The sequence below is a fragment of the Trichechus manatus genome, unplaced genomic scaffold (genome assembly GCF_000243295.1).
Source record: "Trichechus manatus latirostris isolate Lorelei unplaced genomic scaffold, TriManLat1.0 scaffold00021, whole genome shotgun sequence".
NCBI classification, from domain to species: domain Eukaryota; kingdom Metazoa; phylum Chordata; class Mammalia; order Sirenia; family Trichechidae; genus Trichechus; species Trichechus manatus.
In genome coordinates, this window is record NW_004443957.1 from 14,988,601 (window position 1) to 15,015,565 (window position 26,965).

At 35.3% G+C, this 26,965-nt stretch overlaps 1 protein-coding gene across 2 annotated transcripts in view; it reads left to right on the plus strand.

Annotated features, from left to right (window-relative positions):
• The window catches only part of RASAL2 (RAS protein activator like 2), a 404,516-nt gene that overhangs the window by 137,450 nt on the left and 240,101 nt on the right, over nucleotides 1-26,965 (plus strand). Inside the window, exon 1 of one of the 2 annotated variants that reach the window (XM_023728067.1) lies at nucleotides 13,535-14,437. The exons of the other annotated variant lie outside the window; for it this stretch is intronic. Within the exon in view, the coding sequence (XP_023583835.1) occupies nucleotides 13,840-14,437 (598 nt within the window). The 5' untranslated portion in view covers nucleotides 13,535-13,839. Of the gene's footprint in view, nucleotides 1-13,534; nucleotides 14,438-26,965 lie in introns of those variants that run through there. 2 annotated transcript variants of the gene reach the window in all.

Here is a 26,965-nt window from a genome sequence, read left to right on the forward strand (position 1 = left end):
AGCTATTAATGCACACATCCAAAAAGAAGGAAGGGACATAATCAAAACATTAACCCTACAACTGGAACAAGTAGAAAGAGAGCAGCAAAAGAAGCCCTCAGGTGCCAGAAGAAAGGAAATAATAAGAATTAGAGCATAAATAAATGAAATAGAGAATAGAAAAACAATTGAAACAATTAATAAGACCAAAAGCTGGTTCTTTGAACAGATCAAGAAAATTGATAAACCATTGGCCAAACTGACAAAAGAAATACAGGAGAGGAAGCAAATAACTCAGACAAGAAATGAGATGGGTGATACCACAAGAGACCCAACTGAAATTAAAAGAATCATAACAGAATACTATGAAAAATTGTACTCTACCAAATTTTAAAACCAAGAGGAAATGGATAAATTTCTCGAAACTCACTACCTACTTAAACTAACACAAACAGAGGTAGAACAACTAACTAAACCCATAACAAAAGAAGAGATTGAAAAGCTAATTAAAAAACTCCCAACAAAAACAGGCCTGGCCTGGATGATTCACTGGAGAATTCTACCAAACTTTCAGGGAAGAGTTAACACCACTACTACTAAAGGTATTTCAGAGCATAGAAAAGACTGGAATACTCTCAAAGTCATTCTATGAAGCCAGCGTAACCCTAATACCAAAACCAAGTAAAGACACCATAAGAAAAGAAAATTACACACCAATATCTCTCATGAACATTGACGCAAAAATCCTCAACAAAATTCTAGCCAGTGGAATTCAGCAACATTCCAAAAAAATAATTCACCATGATCAAGTGCAGTTTATACCAGGTATGCAGGGATGGTTCAACTTTAGAAAAACAATCAACATAATCCATCACATAAATAAAACAAAAGATAAGAACCACATGATCTTATCAATCGATGCAGAAAAGGCATTCGACAAAGTCCAACACCCATTCATGATAAAAACTCTCAAAAAAATAGGAATAGAAGGGAAATTCCTCAGTATAATTAAGGACATTTACACAAAACCAACAGCCAACATCATCCTGAATGGAGAGACTTTGAAAGCATTCCCCTTGAGAATGGAAACCAGACAAGATTGTCCTTTATGACCATTCTTATTCAACATTGTGCTGGAGGTCCTAGCCAGAGCAGTTAGGCTAGAAAAAGAAATAAAGGGTATCCAGATTGGTAGGGAAGAAGTCAAAATATCTCCATTTGCAGATGATATGATCTTATACATAGAAAACCCAAAGAATCCACAAGAAAACTACCGGAACTGATAGAAGATTTCAGCAAAGTTTCACGATACAAGATAAACATAAAAAATCAGTTGGATCCCTTTACACCAACAAAGAGAACCTCAAAGAGGAAGTCACCAAATCAGTACCATTTACAATAGCCCCCAAGAAGATAAAATCCTTAGTAATAAATCTAACAGAGAAATAAAAGAGCCATATAATGAAAAATACAGGACACTACTTCAAGAAACCAAAAGAGACCTGCGTAAGTGGAAAATCATACCTTGGTCATGGATAGTAAGAGTTAACCTTGTGAAAATGTCAATTCTACCCAAAGCAATTTATAAATACAACGCAATCCTGATCCAAATTCCACCTGCATTTTTTAATGTAATGAAGAAACAAACCACCAACTTCATATGGAAAGGGAAGAGGCCCTGAATAAGTAAACCATTACTCAAGAAGAAGAACAAAGTGGGAGGGCTCACACTACCTGATTTTAGAACCTATTATACCACCACAGTAGTCAAAACTGCCTGGTACTGGTACAACAACAGATACATAGACCAAAGGAACAGAATTGAGAATCCAGACATAAACTCATCCACCTGTGAGCAGCTGATATTTTACAAAGGCCCAAAGTCCGTTAATTGGGGGAAAGACAGTCTCTTTAACAAATGGCGCTGTCATAACTGGATATGCATCTGCAAAAAACTGAAACAAGACCCATACCTCACACCATGCACAAAAACTCACTCAAAATGGATCAAAGACTTAAATATAAAATGGAAAACAATAAAGATCATGGAAGAAAAAATAGGGATGATGCTAGGAGCCCTAATACATGGCATAAACACAATACGAACCATAAATAACAATGCCTGAGCACCAGAAGAGAGACCAGATAAATGGGGGAGCTCCTAAAAATCAAAGACTTATGCTCATCAAAAGACTTCACCAAAAGGGTCAGAAGACAACCTACAGACTGGGAAAAAAATTTTGGCTGTGACAAATCCGATCAACGTCTAATCTCTAAAATCTACAAGATACTGCAAAACCTCAACAAGAAATAGACAAATAACCCAATTAAAAAATTGGTAAAGTATATGAACAGACACTTTGCTAAAGAAGATATTCAGGTGGCTAACAGATACATGAAGAAATGCTCACGATCAGTAGCCATTAGAGAAATGCAGATCAGAACTACAATGAGATATCATCTCACCCCAAAAGGGCTAACATTAATCCAAAAAACACAAAAGAATGCTGGAGAGGTTGTGGGGAGTCTCAAACACTTATACACTGTTGGTGGGAAAGTAAAATGGTACAACCACTTTGGAAATTGATTTCGAACTTCCTTAGAAAGCTAGAAATATAAGCACCATACAATCCAGCTATCCCACTCCTTGGAATATATCCTAGAGAAATAAGAGCCATCACACGAATGGATATATGCACACCCATATTCATTGTAGCACTGTTCACAATAGCAAAAAGATGGAAACAACCTAGGTGCCCATCAACGGACGAATGGCTAAACAAATTATGGTATATGCACATAATGGAATAGTATGCAACGATAAAGAGCAGCGATGAAACCATGAAACATCTTACAACACAGAGGATTTTGGAGGTTGTTATGCTGAGTGAATTTAGTCAGTCACAGAAGGACAAATATTGTATAAGACCACTATTATAAGAAGTCAAGAAAAGGTTTAAACACAGAAGAAAACATTCTTTGATGGTATGAGGGTGGGGAGGGAGGGTGAGGGTTATTTACTAACCAAGGGTGGGGAGGGTGAGGGCTATTTACTAACTAGATAGTAGATAAGAATTATCTTAGATGAAGGGAAGGACAGCACACACTACAGGGGAAGTTAGCACAACTGGACTAAACCAAAGCTAAGAAGTTTCCTGAATACAGTCGAACACTTTGAGGGACAGAGTAGCAGGGGTAGGGGTCTGGGGACCATGCTTTCAGGGGACATCTAGGTCATTTGGCATAACAAAGCTTATTAAGAAAATGTTCTGCATCCTACTTTGGTGACTGGCGTCTGGGATCTTAAAAGCTTGCAAGCGGCCATCCAAGATGCATTAATTGGTACCAGCCTACCTAAAGGAGAATGAAGAACACCAAAGACACAAGGAAAGTATTAGCCCAAGAGACAGAAAGGGCTACATAAATAAGAGACTTCATCAGTCCGAAACCAGAAGAACTAGATGGTGCCCGGCTACCACCAATGACTGCCCTTACAGGGAACACAACAGAGCGTCCCAGATGGAGCAGGAAAAGGGTGGGGTTCAGAACTCAAATTCTAGTAAGAAGACCAGACTTAATAATTGGAATGAGACTGGAGGATCCCTGGAAAGCATGGCCCCCGGATTCTGTATCAGTTCAGAACTAAAAACAGTTTCCGAGGCCAACTCTTCAGACAGGGATTGAACTGGACTGTGGGCAGAAAACGATACTCATGAAGAGTGTGCCTCTTAGCTCAAGTAGATACAAGAGACTGGACACGCAGCTTCTGTCAGGAGGTGAGATGTGAAGGCAGAGAGGGCTAGGAGCTAACTGAATGGACATGGGGTATCAGGTGGAAAGGAGGAGTGTGCTGTCACAGTATGGGGAGAACAATTAGGGTCACAAAGGAATGTATGTATAAATTTTTGTACAGGAGACTAACTTGAAATGTAAACTTCATTTAAACTACAACCATAAACAACAAAAAAAAAGAGCTGTCTGTTGCTTGTTCACAATGAAATCCATGGTCTAGCAGTATAGGTATCACCTAGGAGCTTTTTAGAAATGTAGGCTGTCAGTCCCCCACCTGAGTATACTGAATCACATGTACTAAATCAGAAGTTACATTTTAATAAGATTCCCTGATGGATGGCACATTGAAATTTGAGGTACACTAGTCTGGAAGCAGATCTATTGCTCTCTTTTTTTCCACTTGTGTCCACATCATAGTTTTTTCCTCTGGTTCTTCTTGTTCTTAATTAAGAGAAGAGGAAGAAAAGACAAATATGAAAAAATAGATGAGCCACTTTCCCCCTGCTTTTATTGTGCCTTCTGATAGTAAGGTCTCCTGCTGATTTTTGCCTGGTTTTTACCGTTACCAATTAAATGGAAAAGAACAGAAAGTACAGTCAGTTCTGCTGTGGTATTTGTTTTGAAAATGAGGATTTGTCCCACACAGTTGATATTAGGAAACAATTTGAGCATTACCTAAATTTCCCATTTCCTTGTGTGCTGTTCATCTGTGGGAAACATTAGCTGAATGGAGAATACTGTACCTAACTGAACCAAGCCTCATAGGAATACTGAAAACACACACACCTCAAACTACTACTAGCTACCTCAGTTCTCTGCACGTGTTATGAGCCGTATCCATCTACATCTGGTGTTATAGCTGTCCATCTGATTTCACATAACCCTCCTTCCACCACTTCACAGTAACTCGAAAGCTGCAGTCTGTCTGATTCCAATTTCCACAAGCAAACTTCATGTCTTTTTCATGTTAAAGGGCTGTATGTACTGTAGTGTTTACGTGCTTCTTAACCATTTAACATGTGTAAAACTGCGCCTCAGTTTTTATTAGCTTCCTATTTTTTTAAATGCCGTTGTTGAAGATGTGCCTCTAACTCCATTTTCCCTATAAGCCTTGTGGGTTTTTTTTTTTTTTTTGGTGCAGTGTTACACCATGTGGAGATTTTTAGAAATGCATGTAGAGGCAGTCCCTGGGTTACAAACGAGATCAGTTCTGAAGTCTGTCTTTAAGTTGAATTTGTAAATAAAGTCAGAACAGGTACACACGGTTCTTATTTAAAGTCAGTTAGTCAAATGTTTGTCTTAGTATATAGTATATATCGTACCTTTCTTTGTATAATGCTGTCAGTGTCAGTATAATATCCATACACCTACAAGGAAGACTAGTTAATACAACTATTATTCAAATGTATGCACCCACCACTAAGGACAAAGATGCAGAAATTGAAGATTTTTTTACCAACTGATGCAGTCTGAAATTGATCAAACATGCAGTCAGGATGCATTGATAATTACTGGCGATTGGAATGCAAAAGTTGGAAACGAAGAAGAATCGTTAGTTGGAAAATATGACTTTGGTAATAGAAACAACACCGGAGATCACATGATAGAATTTTGCAAGACCAGAGACTTCTTCATTGCAAATACTTTTTTCACCAACAAAAACGGTGGCTATACACATGGACCTTGCCAGATAGATTACAGAGGAATCAAATCAACTTCATCTGTGGAAAGAGGCAATGGAAAAGCTCAATATCATCAGTCAGAACAAGGCCAGGGGCCGACTGTGGAACAGACCATCAATTGCCCATATGCAAGTTCAATTTGAAGTTGAAGAAAATGAGAATAAGTCCATGAGAGCCAAAGTACGACCTTGAGTATATCCCACCTGAATGTAGAGACAATCTCAAGAATAGATTTGATGCATTGAACGTTATTGACCAAAGACCAGACAAGTTATGGAAGGACATCAAGGACATTATACATGAAGAAAGCCAAGAGGTCATTAAAAAGACAGGAAAGAAAGAAAAGACCAAAATGGATGTAAGAAGAGACACTGAAAGTTGCTCTTGAATGTAGAGTAGCTAAAGTGAAAGGAAGAAATGAAGTAGAAGAGCTGAACAGAAGATTTCAAAGGGCAGCTTGATAAGACAAAGTAAAATATTATAATGAAATGTGCGAAGACCTGTAGATAGAAAACCAAAAGGGAAGAACATGCTCAGCATTTCTCAAGCTGAAAAAACTGGAGAAAAAATTCAAGCCCCGAGTTGTAATGTTGAAGGATTCTACGGGGAAAATATTAAACAGTGCAGGAAGCATCAAAAGAAGATGAAAGGAATAAACAGTCACTGTACCAAAAAGAATTGGTTGATGTTCAGCCACTTCAGGAGATAGCATATGACAAAGAACCAATGGTACTGAAGGACAAGGTCCAAGCTGCACTGAAAGCATTGTTGAAAAACAAGGCTCCAGGAATTGATGGAATACCAGTTGAGATATTTCAACAAATGAATGCAGCACTAGAAGTGCTCACTCGTCTATGCCAAGAAATTTGGAAGACAGCTACATGGCCAAACGACTAAAATAGATCCATATTTGTACCCATTCCAAACAAAAGTGATCCAGCAGAATGCAAAAATTATCAAACAATATCATTAATATCACACACAAGTAAAATTTTGCTGAGGATCATTCAAAAGAGGTTACACCAGTATATCTACAGGGAACTGCCAGAAATTCAAGCTGAATTCAGAAAAAGATGTGGAACAAGGGATATCATTGCTGATGTCAGATGGAACCTGGGTGAAAGCACAGAATACCAGAAGGATGTTTACCTGCGCTTTATTGACTGTGTAAAGGCATTCAACTGTGTGGATCATAACAAATTATGAATAACATTTCAAAAAATGGGAATTCCAGAACACTTAATTGTGCTCTTGAGGAACCTGTGCATAGACCAAGAGGCAGTCATTCAAACAGAACAAGGGGATACTGTGTGGTTTAAAATCAAGAAAAGTGTGCATCAGGGTTACATTCTTTTACCATACTTATTCAGTCTGTATGCTGAGCAAATAATCATAGAAGCTAGACTATCTGAAGAAGAACACGGCATCAGGATTGAGGGAAGACTCATTAACAACCTGTAATATGCAGATGATTCAACCTTGCTTGCTGAAAGTGAAGAGGACTTGAAGCACTTACTGATGAAGATCAAAGACCACAGCCTTCAATATGGATTATACCTCAGCATAAGGAAAATAAAAATCCTCACAACTGGACCAATAAGCGACATTACGATAAATGGAGAAAAGATTGAAGTTGTCAAGGATTTCATTTTACTTGAATCCACAATCAACGACCATGGAATCAGCAGTCAGGAAATCAAATGACACATTGCATTGGTCAAATCTGCTGCAAAAGATCTCTTTAAAATGTTTAAAAGCAAAGATTTCACTTTAAGGACTAAGGTGCACCTGACTCAAGCCATGGTGTTTTCAGTTGCCTCATATGCATGTGAAAGCTGAACAGTGAATAAGGAAGACCAAAGAAGAATTGATACATTTGAATTATGGTGTTGGTGAAGAATATTGATTATATATACCATGGACTGCCAGAACAAACAAATCTATGTTGGAATAAGTACAGCCAGAATGCTTCTTAGAGGCAGGGGTGGCGAGACTTCATCTCACATACTTTGTACATGTTGTCACGTAAGACCAGTCGCTGGAGAAGGACATCATGGTTGGTAAATTAGAAGGTCAGCGAAAAAGAGGAAGACCCTCAATAAGATGAATTGACAGTGTCTGCAACAGTGGGCTCAAGCATAACAACGATTGTGGGAATGAGCAGGATCCGGCAGTGTTTCATTCTGCTGTGCATAGGGTCACTATTAGTTGGAACCGACTTGATGTCACTTAGCAACAACAACATGCATATAAAACAGTTAAACACTTTCAGAACTGCACAGTGTTTTCATGAGTGTCACAAAGCAGTGCATACTTTCTTTATTATGAACCATAATAGGGTTATGGCAGTCTGTTCTTAAGAATGCTTGTCTGTAAGTCAGATATTCATAACTTATGAACTGCCTATATCACATTATAGCAGAACTGACTATAGACCCAAGAGAATGTCAGAAGAAGTTGGTCCTATTCCTTATGTCCTAGATTTGATAAAAATCTCCTTACTACATGCTTCCTGACATCCTGTATTTTCTTTTTCTTTTTCCTGGTCAACTCGAAGTTCTAAGAGGGCAGAGACAGTGTTTGTCCTGTCTTTTTTGTTCTCTAGTCCTAATACATAGCTAGTGCTCAATAAAAATTTCAAATAATGACTGTATGAATATAAGTACTTGCATATTTATTCAAAGCATTTAGTTGTTACTTTTGACTTAGCAACCAGGATGGTTCTTAAGGCTGTGCTTTAAACATTCCAACTTATTTTAAAAAATTTGAAAATAATTAGTTGTTGCTCCAGGTGGCAGAAACATTCTTGTTCTGGCACTTGAATCAGCAGGATTCAATCAGTGGTATTCTTAGTGAATATAGTAATTCAGTAGTATTAAGGTTATCGTTTCCAATTTTAGGAAATTATAAGTCTTGTGAATATTTCTTAAAACTTCATATCATTTGGGAAAAATCAGAAAATGAAAAGTACCAATTTATTGTCATAGTTTCAGATTAAAGATAAAGTTTGGAAAAATAAATAACTTAATGATGCTAGGTTTTCATAAATGATAGAAGATAATTTTGAGCGTTTGTCAAATCAATCTTTGGCCAGCTGTGAGGAGTTGAACCTTCATTTTTTTCACTATTCCTACTTAAAGACTGTCATGTCCTCAATCTGTGGTTCTTTCTGTTTCCTGAGTTTGCTTGATCCTTTTTCAGTGTTATTTTAATATTGTCTAGTTCCCTATTCCTCAAATAAATAGGGAAGCTTACAGTTAGAGGAGTAGTTTCTCAAAAGAATTGAGTTGATAAGTTTAGAAATTACCATAATTCTTCTTACCCATAAGCTCATCTGTTTGGTGTATAAGAATATTTTCTCATTTAACTTTGAGTCTCTGAATTTCCCAGTGCGGATTACAGGGTTTTCAGGTTCTACTCCTACTGTGCAACTTTTCTCAAAATTACAACCTTAATTTCCCACTCAGTTATTTTAATAGGGTGATCTTTTTAAAAATTTTTTATTGTTATAAAAGTATATATAACATTTGCCAATTCATTGTTTTCATGTGTATAATTTAGTGACACCAAATACATTAATCATGTTGTGCAACGATCACTAATATCCATTTCCAAATTTGTCTTCACCAGACAGAAACGGAATGCTTCCTAAACAATGACTCCCTTAACAGGGTGATCTTGATTACGTTCCCTCCCCTGTAAAAAGTGTGAAACTAGATATTTCCTTATAATAGTCAAAAGATACTCTCAGAGAATGTTACAGTATTAATGATAAAAATATCTGTATTATAGACCCAATGGAAGTAGTTGTGAATTTTTAAAATTTATTTTTGTGATGTTTTATTTTGATGTAATTTCAAATCTGTTGAAAATTTGTAAGACTACAAGAAACTCGCGTATGTTTTTACCTAGATTCAACAATTATTATACATTTTGCTCCATTTGTTTTATCGTATTTTGTTGTTGTTAGCTGCTGTCAAGTTGGCCCCAACTCATGGTGACCCCATATGTTACAGAGTTGAACTGCATCAATAGGGTTTTCTTGGCTGTAATCAATACAGAAACAGATTGCCAGGCTTTTTCTTCCGCAACGCTGCTGGGTGGGTTTGAACCACCAGCCTTTTGGTTGGTAGCCAATTGCAAATCGCTTGCCAGCACCCAGGCTCCTGCCATATTTTATCTACTTCTCTATACAGTTTTTTCCTGAGTCATTTAAGAGTAAGTTGGAAACATCATGCTGTTTTCTCTGAATTCTTCAGTGTGTAATTTCCTAAGAACAAAGATGTTCTCTTGCATAAACACAGTAAAGTGATCAAAATCAGGAAATTTAACAGTGATAAAATTCTATTATCTAATCCATAGCCCATATTCAAATTTTGTTGATTGTCCAAAAAAATTTCCTTTATAGCTATTTTTTTCCCCCAGTCCAGGATCCATTTCAGAATGATGCATTGCATTTAATTGTCTTTCTTTATTCTTCTTTAAATTGGAACAGTTCCATAGCCTTTCTTTGTTTTTCTTGACCTTGACCTTTTTGAAGCATGCAGGACTGTTAATTTGTAGAATGTTCTTTAATTTGGGAGTTTGGGGTAGTCTGATGTTGTGCATGATTAGATTCAGGTAATGCATTTTGGGCAAGAATAACACACAAGTGATGTTGTGACCTTCACAGTTCATCATATCAGGAAGCACATAATATCAGTTTGTCCCAGTATTGGTGGTGAAAACTTTGATCGCTTGCTTAAGGTGGTATGTGCCAGGTTTTTGAACTCTAAATTTACTGTTTCCTGCTTGTAATTAATAGGCAATTAGTGAAGAGATACTTTGAGACTGTAAATATCTTGTTCCTCATCAAATTTCTACCCCTAAATTTTAGTGTTTGTTGGTGATTTTCTAACTCCATCATTTCTTCCATATTTATAGTTGACATTTTAGTATAAGGAAGAATTTTTCTTTCCCACTTATTTGTTTATTCATTTATTTATATCAGTATAGATTCATGGATTCTTTATTCAAACCATCATCATTTATTTGAATGCTCAAGTGTTCCTGAATTTGGCTAGTGGGCAGCCCCTCCAAGCTGGTTTACTGTGTCCTTTGATATGTCTCGATAAGTACCTAAGCATTTCATTATTTTCTGGCACAGTAAGATGTTTTAGCCTCTTCTAGAACCTTCTCTGTCTCATCCTTTGAGTCAGCCTTTTCTGTAAGGAACCCTGGTCCTTTTTATTGCAGTATGGTATTTAAAAACTAAGAGTTGGAGTCAGTACCTTCTGATCTTTACTACCTCTGTATTTGTAACTCCTTCTCCAACCAAAAAAAAAAAAAACCATTGCCATCGAGTCGATTCTAACTCATAGTGACCCTGTAGGACAAAGTAGAACTGCCTTATTGGATTTCCGAGGAGCAGATGGTGGATTTGAACTGCCAAGTTTTACCAAGTTTTAACGTAGCCAGGCTCTTAACCACTTTGCCACCAGGGCTCCTACTCCTTCTCTAGTAGTGAGAAATGTGCTACCCATTATCGTCAGTGTATTTCTGATTTATTTCTTTATTTTCCATTACAGATTAGTTTTGCCTGATTTAGAACTCCACATAAATGGAATTATACAATTTGTATTCTTGTGTGTCTGGTTGCTTTTGTTCACATACTATCTGTGAGATTCATCTACATTGGTGTGCGTATTAGTAGTTTGTTCTTTTTATGGCTTAGTATTATTCCACTGCATGAAAATACCATTTTATCCACTCTACTATGATTAACATTTGGGTTGTTTCCAATTTGTGACTATTATGAATAAAATGACTGTGAACATTCAAGTACAGTATGCATGTTTTCATTTCTCTTAAGTAAATACTTGGCAGTGGAATTGCTCGGTTGGGTAGGTGTATATTTAACTTTATTAAAAAAACTGCCAAGTTTATTCTGTAATAGTTGTGAAATTTTATGCTCCCGTTACCACTTATGAGAGTTCTGGTTGCTCTACATCCTCAACAACATCTGCTGTTATCAGCCCTTTAAATGTTAGCCATTCTAGTGGGTGTGAGTTGTATCTCATTTTGGTTTTAATTTGCATTTCCCTAATTACTAATAAGGAGCCCTGTTAACCAAAAGGTTCGAATCCATCAGCTGTTCCTTGGAAACCCTCTAGGGCAATCTACTCTGCCCTATAGGGTTGCTGAGTCAGAATTGACTTGACGGCAATGGGTTTTCTTTTGGAAACCCTGATGGCATAGTAGTTAAGTGCTACGGCTGCTAACCTAAAGGTTGGCAGTTAGAATCCACCAGGTGCTCCTTGGAAACTCTGTGGGGCAGTTGTACTCCATTGTATTGGGTTGCTATGAGTCGGAATTGACTCTGTGGCAGCGGGTTTGGTTTTTTGGTTTTTTAATGACTAATAGGTTAAGCACTTTTTCATTCCTTAGTGGCCATTCATATATTTCTTTGTGAAGGTTTTGTTTAAATCTTTTGTCTATTTTAAAAGTTGTATTGTCTTTAGTAATGTGTTGTAGAAGTTCTGTATATATTCTAGCATCTATTGTGAAATATTCATAATGAATATTTTGTACCATTTTGTGGCTTGTCTATTGATTTCCCTAATGATCTCTTCTATTGAGTGGAAGTTTTAAATTTTTGTGAAGTCAAATTTATTAATGTTTTTATTCCATGGTTATTACTGTCTGTGTCCTGAGAAATCTTTGCCTACTCTCAGGCCACAAAAATATTTTCATGTTTTCTTTTGGAAGCCTTATACTTATATAGTTTATATTTAAGTCTATTTTCCATCACAGATTAATTTTTGTGGATGGTGTGATGTGCCATAGAGATTATAGCTTAATATTTATTGTTTCTTTTTTGTGTGTAAATTCACATTCCTGAGGTTTTTGTTTGTTTTTTATTTAACAAAGGAAGTTTTTACGGTTGTAAGATCCTCTAATTTATATTGTTTTTGGGAAAGCCAAGTACTTCAATATTTATTTAATAATACAAATTATAAGTTTAGAGAATGTATAAACAAGTAAAAATAATTATTGCTTTATGATAATATAAATAAATAGAACATTTTAGTATGTTTAGAAGAATTGCATGTTATTACATCTCTTTACCATTTCTACGGTAATGAGAGACAGTGGGAGAACTGTTTTTCATTGTACACATTGTACAAAGAAACGGATAGTTTTTTTTTGGTTTGCCGGATGAAATAATCATTTATATAACTTGCAAAGTGACTCTGATTGCCCTGTTTTATTGGTGGTCTAAAGTCCGTCAAGCTTTCCATTCAAAACCCCTATTTTCAGGGGTTTATAAGCAGACAGTTGAAAAAAATTAACCAGCCAAAAACTTGGCTTTCATGATCTTGGTTCAATGTAAGGTACTTGTTTTAGCAAAATTTTAAGTAGTCAGCTCTTTTTTAAAGTTGTAAGGGTACAAAGAGGAATAAAGGAATTTCTTGGTTAAACAGATAGGGAATATTTTTCCAGCCAACTTATCCCAATTAGATTTACAAAGCAAACTTTCCCATTCTAGAAATCATTTAAGTATGTGTGTTCCTGTGTTCCAGTTGCCACAAGATCTTGCCTCAAGACTTCCCTTTCCTTTGCTATAGTTTATAGCAAATGTCCTCTATCCTTCCTCTGCTTTCTGCTCATTTACACTTTTCCTAATTCTCCCTAGTATATTTATTTACATTGGATTTGTTTTGACTTTTTCCCTCTTCTTTGCAGTGCCAATTTGAACAAGAGTGTATGGTTTTACCTATTAGTTGAAAAATAGTATTAGTTTTGAGGGAGGTTGTGGTCTAAGTGACAATGATTTGCTTTAAATTAAATTTCTGAAATACGAACTTCAGAAACTATTCTGAGGAGATGTTACTCAAAGAACAGACTTTTAGACAAGCTTTTTTTTTTATTCTCTAAATTCTAGAAAGTGTGGATGTCAGCTTGAGTACTTTCACAATCTGTTTTTAACCCAGTATCATTTGCATGGTCAACACTTAACTACTATTGGTCCATAGAGGTGTTTGTGGCTTTTTGTCTCTTTCATTTCACTTTTTTTTTTTTTTTTGAAATCATTTCCTGGAAACCAAGTACAGAAATGTAACGTACTTCAAGAAGTGAGATGGTCTTTTGGAAAACTTTACTTTCTCTGTACTCTGAAGATAATTTGCTTCAGGCAAGAGATTTTTGGGTGCTGCTGAATTTTCGAGATCTGGGAAAATGGGGTAATAATATGACACCAGTTCTTAAGCAGCAACATCTGCTGTGGTTCAAAGCCACACAAAGAAAGCTGCTTAAGCAGTCGAATGTTTTGGACTGCACGGACAAGTGTGGTTCATCTGCAAAGACTGCAGAGTACAAGAAATTTAAAGTTTAGAGAAGTTAAAAAATGGAATCGTGGAAGATGAGCATCTTTAAGAGACAATCATCACCTTGTCCTCCAAGCTATCGAAGATGTTTGTCTGAACCTGCTTATGAAAATTCAGAGATGGAGACAAATTTGAAGAGTTATCCATGGTGTGGTCCAGTGAAAAGCAAGAAGAAGAAAAAGGAACATGCTGTTTCCAATCTAGGAGAGCCACTGGGTGCTTATCGGTGGCAAACACATCCCAGCTTTAGGTGGAAAGGGGGCAAAAAGGAGAGATTACAGAATCATAAAGGAGACCTGGATGAACCACAACGAAAGATCCTCTCAAAGATGGTTGGTAATGATGCTTCTTCCTCAGCTAATGAGGTCCTTGGAACATCAGCAGAGAAGCTGAACCTGGTCAACACCCGGTCATTTCGGGTTCCATTCACCAGATCCATTTCAGAACCAGCACCTCACTGCAGTATTAGATTTGCTAGACCTTGGCCTACTTCAGTGGGATCGGTGGAGTCTGAGCAGCAGGGATATTTCATCCGTGGTATTTTCTCTACTCTTTCCAATGGCTTCTCCAGGATGCTGAGTCTGAAAGGAGAATCAACCAATGAGCCAGTAAGAGAAGGTATATTGTGATGAATAAGGGGAAAGAAACGGTGGCTCAGATTTAATTGCTATTGAAGTTTTAATTATTTGTGTTTTATAATTAGCTGAGCCATTCTATTTACTCATTTTAAAACTAATATATTTAATTAGCACTTTAAAAAAAGTGATAATCACTGCTTCTGAAGCCTTTTGATGAGTGATAGTAAATAATAGTAAAAAGTGAATGGATTTTGACTAATTTAAGGATTTAAAAAAATTTTTATACTCTTGACTCTTTTGGGGCCAGTAGAAAATTTTATTTTTACCCTCATTTATCCCCACTGATCTACTTACGCATGTTAAGGGCAATTTAGAGAGAGAAGTAATCAAATGATTTGGCATGACAAAATTGAGAATTCAAAACAATTTTATGGTTGTCTCTTAGTAAAAATTATTTTTAAATTAAGAAATGTTATTAGAACCATTTAGAGCAGAATCGTATTGATAACTTTTAATAAGTTGGAATTTTGATTTGCTATGTCATAAGAACACACAATTTGAATGTGGGAGCCAAGGATGCAAATCTTGAGTATTTGTTTAGATGACAAAATAGAAATTGGTATTTGATTTATTTCAGATGACAGAATCATTAAAATAATTTTTTACCTCACTTAGGAATTGTTTAAATTTAAAATTGTGTTTTATATTGATGGTGGCATTGTTAAAGCCAAAACAAACAAACAAAAACCCTCTTTTAAGCTTTTTACCTGATTGCTTTGGAAATGGCTGACCTTACCTAATGAACTATTTCATTTATGAGTTAGGGCCTATTTTTATTTATTTTATTTTGAAAAATCATAACACTGCAACCTGGATAATATCTCCATGCAGTTGAGATTATTTTTTGGACAAATTCTTACCATTAAGAAAATGTCAGCTTACTATTATTATGAACTTGATCACATCAACAGAGGTTTAAACTCTTTGTAAACTTGTGGGAATTGGTGAAGAATTTTATTATTGGAGTATAATTTAACTCATTTTAAAGTAAAATTTAAGAATGCAAAAGAGTGACATTTTGGTGAAAACTTAAGTAATTTTCCAAATATATGTGTGCCAACAATTCAGTATTTCTTCTAAACCCTGTCCTCTATAGAGTCTCTTTGCTCAGTGAGTTTTAATAATGCTATAAAGCGTGCCTGTTTTCTTCTTGCCCTTGGCTTATAGATAATTGCTAAGAGGAAGTTCTCTATTAACATCCTATTAAAATTTTTGCAAGACTGGGCTGATGTATTTCCTTGGCTGCTGGTATGCCTTTATTTCCTAGCCAGGTGATCATAGGGTGATCAAAGTAAGAGAGTATCAATGTAAAAAGTTTAAAATAAAATTTTAGAACTAATGGCTTTCAGTGGTAAACGTGTGTATTTGATTTTAAAAAAGTATAGTTTTTTTTTTTTTAAATTTGTGAACATAGTGGGACTTTTACAGTTCACTTGTACTCTTTAGCAAATATGCCAACCTATATTTGGTTTGCCTACTATGTGTGAGATGCTCTAAGAATGTATCCCTGCTTTTTAAACATTTATGGTCTAATTAAGGAGATATGACCTGTTCTGTATTTATGACTTCCAGTGGTGCAGTAGTTAGGAGCTATTACTGCAAACCTAAAGGTCAGGAGTTCAAATCCACCAGCCACTCCCTGGAAACCCTATGGGGGCAGTTCTGCTCTGTCCTGTAGGGTCACTATGAGTCAGAATTGGCTCAATGGCAGTGGGTTTGTTTTTTGTTTTTTGATTTAATGTCTTAACCATTCCAGTCATAGAGTAATTTTACATGTGGAAGCATATATAGAGCTTAAGTTTAAGGTGCTATTATAAAGGACTTCAATTTCAATAATGAAAGAATAGTGCATAGTGTTTCTACAAATCTGATCAGCAAATATTTATTAAACAGTTAGCATAATGTCTCCTCAGTATTCACTAGCAGGGAGACAGCTCTTAAGACTGAAATGCACTGTTTACTGTGAAGATTGGAGCAAGTGCCTGTGCAGAGGTCTCCTTTCTTCTTTTAGCAGTAGCTTCTACCTGGCCTAGAGTCTATGTCAGTGGTTTTCTATCCTGCAGTTTTGAACCCTTCTTCATTCCTCATTCCTCACGAAGGAAAGAATATCACTGACCTAGGAGACCTGAATTCAACTTCTATCTCTGCCAGTTACCAGTTGTGAATCTTAACATTTGTATTTCCCTTCACATTTCTGTGGAATAATAATTCCTTCCTCATGGGGTGATAATTGAAATTTGAAAATGCTATGTAAACTAATTTTGTGAATAGAAATTATTATCAGAGTTGCTATTATAGTAGTGTGGCAAGGCTAAAATTATTAGAACATAGATGTTTTTAAAGACTCCTTTAAGAAAAATTAATATATTTATGAATTTGAAAACCAGTAGTTGTTAAGTGCTGTCGAGTCGGTTCCAAATCATAGCGACTCCATGTACAACAGAACTAAACACTGCCCGGTCCTGCACCATCCTTACAATTGTTATACTTGAGCCTATTGCTATAGCCACTGTGTCAGTCTGTCTTGTTGAAGATCTTCCTCTTTTTCGCTGACCCTCTGCTTTACCAAGCATGATGTCCTTCTCCAGGGACTAGTCCCTCCTGATAACATGTCCAAAGTATGTGAGACAAGTCTTGTCGTCCACACTTCTAAGGAGCGTTCTGGCTGTACTTCTTCCAAGGCAAATTTGTTCGTTCCTTTGCCTGTCCGTGGTATATTATCAATATTCTTCACCAACACCATAATTCAAAGGTATCGATTCTTCTTCGGTCTTCCTTATTCATTGTCCAGCTTTCGCATACTTATGAGGTGATTGAAAACACCATGACTTGGGCCAGGCGCACCTTAGTCTTCAAGGTGAAAACCACTAGTGTTTGTTAATTTCCTTCTTCAACATCAGCTGTAAGATATGAGAGGCATTAAATGATACAACATGTATCTTAAGCACTTAAAACATGGTAATTGCTCAAAATATATTACATAAGATTTCTATTAAGAAAATGAACTAGTTTATTTACAGAATTTAGTTTTTAAAAAAATTGGAAGGAGAAAGTGGGTTCCTGATTGTTGTTTGTTATAATTACTGAATGTAATTATTAATTGTAATGTTATAGCCTGGAATAGTGTGAATCCATTCTTGTTCTGAGTATGTGCATGTTCTGAGCATGAGCAGTACTATTTCTTGTCTCATTGCTGATTACAGTTTCCCACCTGCTTCAAGGAACGAATTATACTCAGGATCCCTAAATAATTTAAGAGGGAAAAGCTCAATGGCTTCACTACCATTCTGTGTTGAACTATCCAGTTGTACAGTATATATATTAGTTCATCTGATACAATGTATAGGTTAAGTGATAACATTTAAAAAATGAAATGTCATCTCTTACAGCTAAAAGTAATCCCAACTGTTTTGGACCCAGGGATATCTAAGTATGGAATTACCATACTTGCAGTAGTGGAAACAATTGATACATCTAGTACTAGAGGAATAACTAAGCAGATTAAACCAAAAAACAAAACCCAAACCCACTGCCTTCGAGTCAGTTCCGACTCATAGCACCCCCACAGGACAGAGTAGAACTACCCCATAGAGTTTCCAAGGCTGTAAATCTTTACAGAAGCAGACTGCTACATCTTTCTCCTTGCGGAGTGGCTGGTGGGTTTGAACCACCGACCTTTTGGTTAGCAGCCAAGCGCTTTGACCACTGTGCAACCAGGGCTCTTGTTACTAAGCAGATTATGGCATATCAAATACCAGGTAGACTATATAGTTGCCAGTTACCAGCACAGCTGTGCAAAACTTAGAAGAAAGTATAAAATTGTATATTTTAATGTGGGTGATGTGGAAGTAGGAAATTATTGGGAGGTATTTTATTCCCAAATTATTTTTCCTCCTCGGTCAGTAGGCAGAGATAGGAATGAAAGCCTTTAAAAAAAAAAAAAAAAAAAAAGTAGGCTTAATTTGGTTGAACTGTGCTTGTAAACATTTTTGAAAGAGTGTAGATCTGGCTATGTATATTTTCATTAAAAAAAAAAAAAAAAAAAAGTAGGAAGGGAAGTTAAATATACCCTATGTAGTCCTCCTTTCAAAGCCCTGGTGGAGCAGTGATTAAACGCTCAGCTGCTAACCGAAAGGTTGGCAGTTTGAACCTACCAGCTGTTCCGGGGAAGAAAGATGTGGCAGTTTGCTCCTGTAAAGATTTACAGCCTTGGACACTCTATGGGGCAGTTGTACTCTGTCCTGTAGGTTCGCTGTGAGTCGGAATCGACTCAATGGCGATGGGTTTTGGGTTTGTCCTCCTTTCTGTCTACAGTTAACACTTCTTTATCTATAACATCACAGTAATGAGAAAATCCTCGCTCTCCCCGGTGTTGGTTTTGTTTTTAAAAACCTTCTATGTTGGCAGCGAGTAGAACCTCTCTTTTTCTTCTAGATAATTTTATTTTAATATTCTTATTCAACTTTTTAACTTTTTTTTCCTAAAAAAATCTTATTATTGGAAAAGATCTTATACATCAATTCAACAACTACTTGTTGAGTTCCTGAGACACTGTTTCAGGGGAATATGATATATTATTTTATTAAGTAACAAGCCACTTTCTTACATATCCTAGGGAATCAATAACCGTATCAGAAAAAAATATTAAGAACTGTAAGTTGACAAGACATTACACATAGAATAAATAGTAGTAAAGTCTAGTCATTGTAAGAGCTTGTTTAGTGCTCACATTTTCTTTATAAGTGGCTCTACTATTTGCATTATAGCATAATTAGTTAAGAGATGTCTCAATAAAAGAGAAATACAGATACATTTCTACCAAGAATCCCTGCATTTCAGTACGTATAATGCCTACTCATCTAGTATTTTGTCACCTATCTGTTGCATCTAAGCTATCCTGCAGTTATTGATTCAATATTTTTAACACAGTATTTATGTTGTCTATTGTTTCAGCAACTTTGAAGTTAATAATAAGCTTAAAAATTTTTAGACATCAAACTTAAATACTTGTTACAATTAGTATTACAGTACTAATACAAATAATTACTAATACTTATTTACATATAATTCTATATTTAAAATGATTCAACATATTAATATAATTTCATATTAAATATTTTAGGGAATAAAGGTTTCAATAATCATGAGGTCATTAATGCAATATTTATCATAAAAAGGGATGAGGAACATTAAAATTAGCCGTACTCCTAATACGGAAAGTAACCACCATTAATGATATTCCCTTATACACACACACACAATTTAAAAATAAAATTGAGATAATAATAGCAAACTATTTAGTGCTTACTTTGTGCCAGGGAATATTCTAAGCACTTTATATTAATTTAATCCTACAACAACCTAATGCAGTGAGAACTATTGTTATCCCTGTTTTTCAAAAGGGAAAATAGAGGCACAGAAAGATTAAATAATTTACTCAAGGTCACATAGTAGGTGGTAGAAATGGGATTAGAACAACAGGGATCATGCTCCACATTCTGTGCTTTCAACCAAGGCATTATACTCCTTCATGCTATGCAGAATTCTTTATCCTGCTTTTGTGCTTAGCATTTTATCATACATTGTTCAGAAGCATAATTTTGATGGCTCCATTTATTCAGGAATCTTTCAGCGGATATTTATCATGTACCTGTTATATGCTAAATACTAGCCATTAATACCTGTTTCATTTGGATAACCATAATCTATTTAACCTATGTCACTATTATCTTGCTTTCCCTTTTTTGTTTTTTAAAATGTTAGTAATGTGAACAAATCACTGTGTACAGAAATAATCTCTAATTCGTTTTCTATGAGATAGTCTTAGAAGTAGAATTTTTGGGTCAAAGAGTATGAACTTATTTTAAAACTTAAAATATACAAAATATTCGCACACATATGCATAATAAAATGTACCTATTTTAAGTGTGCAGTTAGATGTATTTGACAAACATATACACGTGTGTAACCACCACCACAATTAATGTTTGGAATATTTTCATTGTCCCAAAAAAGTTGTCTTAAGCCCCTTTCCAGTCATTCCCCAGAACCTCTGGTCTCAAGCAACTACTTATCTGCTTTCTAATACTATATACTATAAGTTATATTTGTCTTTTTTAGAGTTGCAGATAAGTGAAATGGGTGAATCTTTGTTTATGGCTTCTTTTGCTCACTGTAATGCTTATGAGATTCATCCATATTGTTGCATATAGTAGTAGTTTATTCCTTTTCATTGCTGCATAGTATTTCATTGTATAGATATAATGCAATTTGCTTATCTTTTTATCTGTTGGTGGACATTTTGGCTATTTCCAGTTTTTTGCTATTATAAAGAAAGCTGCTATGAACACTTGTGTACAAGTTTTTGTATAGTTATATGCTTTCATTTCTCTTAGTAGTGGAATAGCAGGGTCCTATATTTAGTTTTATAAGAGACTGCAAACTGTTTTCCAAAGTGGTTGCTCTAATTTACATTTCCATCAGCAATGTATAAGAGTTCTAGTTGTTCCACATTATTCCCAAAACTTGATATTGGTAGCTTTTAAATTTAACTCATTCTAATGAGTGGGTATGTCATTGTGGTTTTCATTTGAATTTCCTTGATCACTAACATTGATAACAATCCTTTCAGGTGGTAGTTGGCCTTTTATATATCTTCGTTTTTGAAGTGTCTGCTCTTTATCTGAGGGGGCACACATTTATTCTTTATTAAGCATGATGTTAGCTGTAGTTTTTTTTTGTAGATGCCCTTTCCCAGGTTGAGGGAATTTTCTCCTGTTCATAATTTGCTAAGGATTTTTATTGTATGCGGTATTGAACGTTTGCTATATCTCTTGAGAAGATCGTTTGACATTTCCCCTTTATTTTGTTAATATGATGAATTACATTGTTCAGTTATTCTGAGTGTTAATTTAACCTTGCATTCCTAGGCTGGTTGTTGTTGTTAGTTGCCATTGAGTTGATTCTGACTCATAACGACCCCATGTGTACAGAGTCGAGCTGCTCCATAGGGTTTTCAAGGCTGTGATCTTTCAGAAGCAGATTGCCAGGCCGTACTTCCGAGCTTCCTCTGGGTGGGTTTCAACTGCCAACCTTTCAGTTAGTAGTCCAGTGCTTAACCATTTGCACCTTCACCTGGTATGCTAGTCTTAATATGTTGCTGGGCTTGATTTGCTAATAATTTTCCAAAGGATTTTTACAACTCTGTTCATAAGAGGTGTTGGTCTGTCATCTTTTTGTGATATATTTATCTGCTTTTGGTATCTGGGTTATGCTGGCCTCATAAAATGAATCGGGAAATGTTCTTCTGTCCTCTTTCTGCAAGAGTTTCAATAGAATTGGTATTATGTCTGTCTTAATTTTTGATAAAATTTGCCAGTGAAGCCATCTGGGCTAGAGTTTCCTTTGTGTTATATTTAATTTGGTTTTTAGATGTAGGGCTAGTTAGATTTTTATCTTTCTTTTTTAATCTGAGTTTTCAAATTTATTGGCATGAAGTTGTTCCTAATATTCCCTTATTATTCTTTTAATGTCCTATAGGGTATGCTATCATGCCCTCCTTTTTATTCTTAATATTAGTAACTTTTGTCTTTTCTGTTTCTCTTTTTTTTTCTCGGTCAGTCTAGCTACAGTTTTATCAATTTTATTGATCTTTAAAAAATAAACAAACCAAATCTTGGTTTTATTAGTTTTCTCCATTGTTCATCAGTTGCCTATTTCATTGATTTCTGCTTGTTTCCTTCCTTCTATTTACGTGGGACTTAGTATTGCCCTTTCATCTAGATTTTTACAATAAAGGCTTATGTCATAGATTTTTGGACCCTTCAAAGCTGTAAATTTCAAAGCAGTGCTTTACCTACAATCCACTGATTTCCATATGTTGTGTTTTCATTTTCATTCAGTTGAAAAATACATTCTAATTTTCCTTGTGATTTCTTCCTTGATCCATGGGTGATTTAGTACTATATTGATTAATTTCTACATGCTTAAGAGTTTTCTTGATAATTTCTTTGTTAATGATTTCTAATTTAATTTCTTTGTGGTTGTAATACATACTTGGTATGATTTTTACCCTTTGCAGTTTATTGAGACTTGTTTTATGGCCCAGCATATGGTTGTTCTTAGTGAATGTTCCATGATGTCATGGATTGAATTGTGTCCCCCAAAAATGTGTCAACTTGGCTGGGCCATGATTCCCAGTATTGTGTGATTGTCCACCATTTTGTCATCTGATGTGATTTTCCTATGTGTTGTAAGTTCTGTCTCTATGATGTTAATGAGGCAGGATTAGAGGCAGTTATGTAAATGAGACAGAACTCAGTCTACAAGAGTAGGTTGTAATTAAGCCAATGTCTTTTGAGATATAAAAGAAAGGAGCAAGCAGAGAGACAGGGGGACCTCATACCACCAAGAAAGAAGAGCCAGGAGAATCGTGTGTCCTTTGGACCTGGGGTCCCTGCGCTGAGAAGCTCCTTGACCACGGAAGACTAATGACAAGGAGATTCCCCCAGAGGTGACAGAGAGAGAAAGCCTTCCCTGGAGCTGGCACCTTGAATTTGGACTTCTAGCCTCCTCGACTGTGAGAGAATAAATTTCTCTTTGTTAAAGCCATCCACTTGTGGTATTTCTGGTATAGCAGTACTAGATGACTAAGACACATGAGTACTTGAAAAGAATGTGTATTCTACATTTGTTGAGTGGAATGTACTCTAAAAGCCAGCTAAGTTCAATTGATTTATACTGTTGTTCAACTCTGTATTTTTACTGATTTTTTCCTACTTGTTCTGTCAATTGCTAGGAAGAATATGTTTAAGTCTCCGTTTACCATGCTTGTTCTTGTTTTCAGTTCTGTCAGCTCTTGTCTAAGTTTTTTGCTTAATGTATGTAGAAACTCTGTATTTAAGTTTTCTTGATAAAATGACTTCTTTATCATTATGAAAGGTCCCTGGGTAGTACAAAAATGGCTTATGCTCGACTACTAACTGAAAGGTTGGCGGTTTCAACTCACCCAGTGGTGCCTCACAAAAAGTCCTAGCAGTCTGCTTCTGTAAAGATTATAGCCAAGAAAACACTATGGAGCTTAGTTCTATTCTGTAACAAACACGTGGGGTCAGCATGAGTCAGGATTGACTCAACAGCAATGGGTTTGGTTTTGGTTATCATTATGAAACATGCCTCTTTATCCCTAGCAATATTGCTTTTTCTGAAGTCTACTATTCTGGTATTAATGTAGCGAGTCCATCTTTCATTCGGTTATGCTTCTGTGGTATATATTTTTTTCCATTTCCTTTTAATCTATTGGTTTCTTTATATTTAAAGTGACTCTCCTGTAGATAGCATGTAATTTAGATCTTGCATTTTAATCTAATCTGACAATTTGCCTTTTAACTGGAGTGTTTAGACCATTTACTCATTTAATTACTTATTGATATAGTTGAGTAAAGATCTGCTGTGTTGTGGTTTTTGTTTTTTTTTTTCTTCCTATTTGTCCCATCTATTCTTGGTTCTTTTTCCTTTCTTCTTTTCTCTTGGTTTGTATGGCTTTGTTTTGTTTCAATAGTTCATATTATCTTTATACCTTTTTAATTTTTGAATTGGTTACCTTATGATTTACAGTATGCATCTTTAACTTATTACAATCTACTGTTACATAATATTGTAAACTTTATGTGTAGTTTTGGAATTTAAAAAGTGTGTACTTCCATTTCCCCTCTCTTCTTCTATGCTGATTTTGCCATATATTTTATTCATATATTATAGACCTTATAATACATTTTTATTATTATTTGTCTTTAATCAATTATAATTTAAAGTGATAAAATATTACCTAAATATTTACCATTTTGGGTAGTGTTTTTCTGTATATATCCTAGTGTCTATCTGTTATCATTTTTCTTCTATCTGAAAAACATTTTTTAGCATTTATTGTAGTACAACTCTACTGATGAAGAATTTTCTCAACTTTTGTTTACAAAAAATTTTGAAATAAAACAAAATTATATAAACTTCAAAAAATTTAAATTAAGAAAACTTCAAATATTTTTTCCCTTCATCTCTCCTTCTTTTACTCGTATGTTAGTGTGCTTGATATAGCCCCACAGATCACTAAAACTGTGTTCATTTTTTTCTTTTCTTTTTTCCTTCCTGTGCTTTATTTTTTGCTTAGTTGCTAAAGCACCGTTTTAATTTCTGATAAGTTATAGAATTGGTTAGAAGATAGTTTTTATGGTAGTGATACTATGCCACTTAGTCATTTTGTTGGAATTAGATCTGTAGTTAAATTCTGGCTCTGTTTCTTTTTATTTATGAAGCCATCTGAGTCTCCATTTCCTTTACAATAAAACAGAGCTAGTAACACATACTTCATGGGTTTGCATGTGAATTAAATCAGATAGTATTCATTAACTCATTTACCTAACTCATGGTAAACGCTCGATTAATGGTAGCTTAAAAAAAAAAATCTGTTTCTGGAGATACACCCTAGAACCTTATAGACTTAATAAATACTCTGATTTAAATTATAAATTTACAAATAACTTCTTAAGATTAAAAGTTTTGCCTGTTAAGTGATTTTTTTTTTTTTTTTTAATTACTGTGTTTACAAATTCTGGGAACGGTTTACTGGTTACCGTGGAGTCAATTCTGGCTCGTGGCAACCCCATGTGTGTCAGGGTAGAACTGTGCTCCACAGAGGTTTCAGTGGCTGATTTTTTCAGAGGTAGATCGCCAGGCCTTTCTTCTGAGGTACCTCTGGGTGGACTCAAACTTCCAACCTTTGGGTTAGCAGCCAAGTGCATTAATCATTTGCACTACCCAGGGACTCTGGCTTACCTTCCCGTTTATTCATTGCTTAATTAATAGAAGAACTATTGCTACCTTTACAACTTGGAGTCTTCCCAACAAAGCAACAAAGGGCAGTGTGTGTGTGTGTGTACTCTTCCATTTGTTAATGACTTCTGTAATTTTTCCATTGTGATTTTGTTATGTTTTTGAATAAAAGAAAAAAAAATTAACACCCAGATTTATTACACTTGTGAGTGAGCCCTGTCTTTATTGCATATTTTTATTTTATTTTATTGCATAATTTTAAGGTTGATAAATAAGTATGTTGATTTATGTGTCAAGTTCTAGTCTATTACTGATTATTTTTATCTGATATTTAAAACCAGTATTCCTTATTTTAGAAGCACAATATTTTAGTGGATGGAGGATTAGTCTGTGGAAGCATAAACATCTATTTTCAAACTTTTTGTATATCATTTACTTGCTATATAATTCTTGGTAAGTTATATTTAAATTCTCTGAGCTTTTCTTTCCTCATCTTGAAAATAAAGATAATATTTACATTGAAAGATTATTAAAAAGCAACATAATATAGATGTTAAGGACTGGGGTTTGTCTTCAGAGATATTTGGGATTTAATCCTATCTTTTAAGAGAAAGAATTATTTTAGAAATAATAAACAGTAAACAATAAGAAAGAAACAACTTTAAGATAGGATTTGCCTTTGCTGGGGAGAACTAGGGGACAAATGGGAAAGAGTACATAGGTTGATATAAGTTATTGGTAATGTTCTGATTGGGAGGTTGAATTATGATTTTACTTCTATTTATTATAAATAATTGAATGGCTAGATGAATAAGTTAATTTAAAAACCAGGCCATACATGACCACTGGTGAGAATTTGTCATGAATGAAGAATTATAATGAAAATAATGATTTTTTTTTTTTAATTGTGGCTCTATCGTTCATTAGTAATGTGACCTTGAGCAAATTACTATACTTCTCTGAGCCATTTCCTTATTTGTAAAATGAAGCACTATCTGCCTGATAGGTTGTTGTGAGGATTAGATGAGATGGAATGTCTAAAGTCCATAGCACAGTGCGTGTCAGGTAGTAAGAGCTCAGTGGAAGTTAGTACCAGGTGGCCTGCATCTGAGCTGGTTGTGTTCATCTCTTCCCAGTGCTACATTCTGTGACATTACATTTTGGTAGCTTCAGATCACACCACAGAAATGGGCAAATGCTACATATCAAAGGGTTTTTTCTTTCTTTTTTTTCTCCAGGAAAGCCAACTGTTAAACTTTTACCAGCATGCCATTGATCATAAACCAAAACCAAACCCATTGCCGTCGAGTCGATTCTAACTCATAGCAACCCTGTATGACAGAGTAGAACTGCCCCATAGGATTTCCAAGGAGCGGCTGGTGAATTTGTACTGCCGACCTTTTGGTTAGCAGCTGTAGCTCTTAACCTGTGCGCCACCAGGGCTCCACCATTGATATACTACCTATTCTTATTTTCATCTTCAGAGTTAATAACCAGTATTGTTACAGAAAATATGGTTTTGACTGTAGATTTAAATATTATGCTTTTTATCATGTTAAGAAAGAAATTTTATATTTAATATGTTAGAGTATCACAGTTGAATGCTGAGTTGTATTAAATGCCTCACTATCATCCTCTGGGATTTATTTTTTACTACACTTATTTTTATTATTTTATTAGC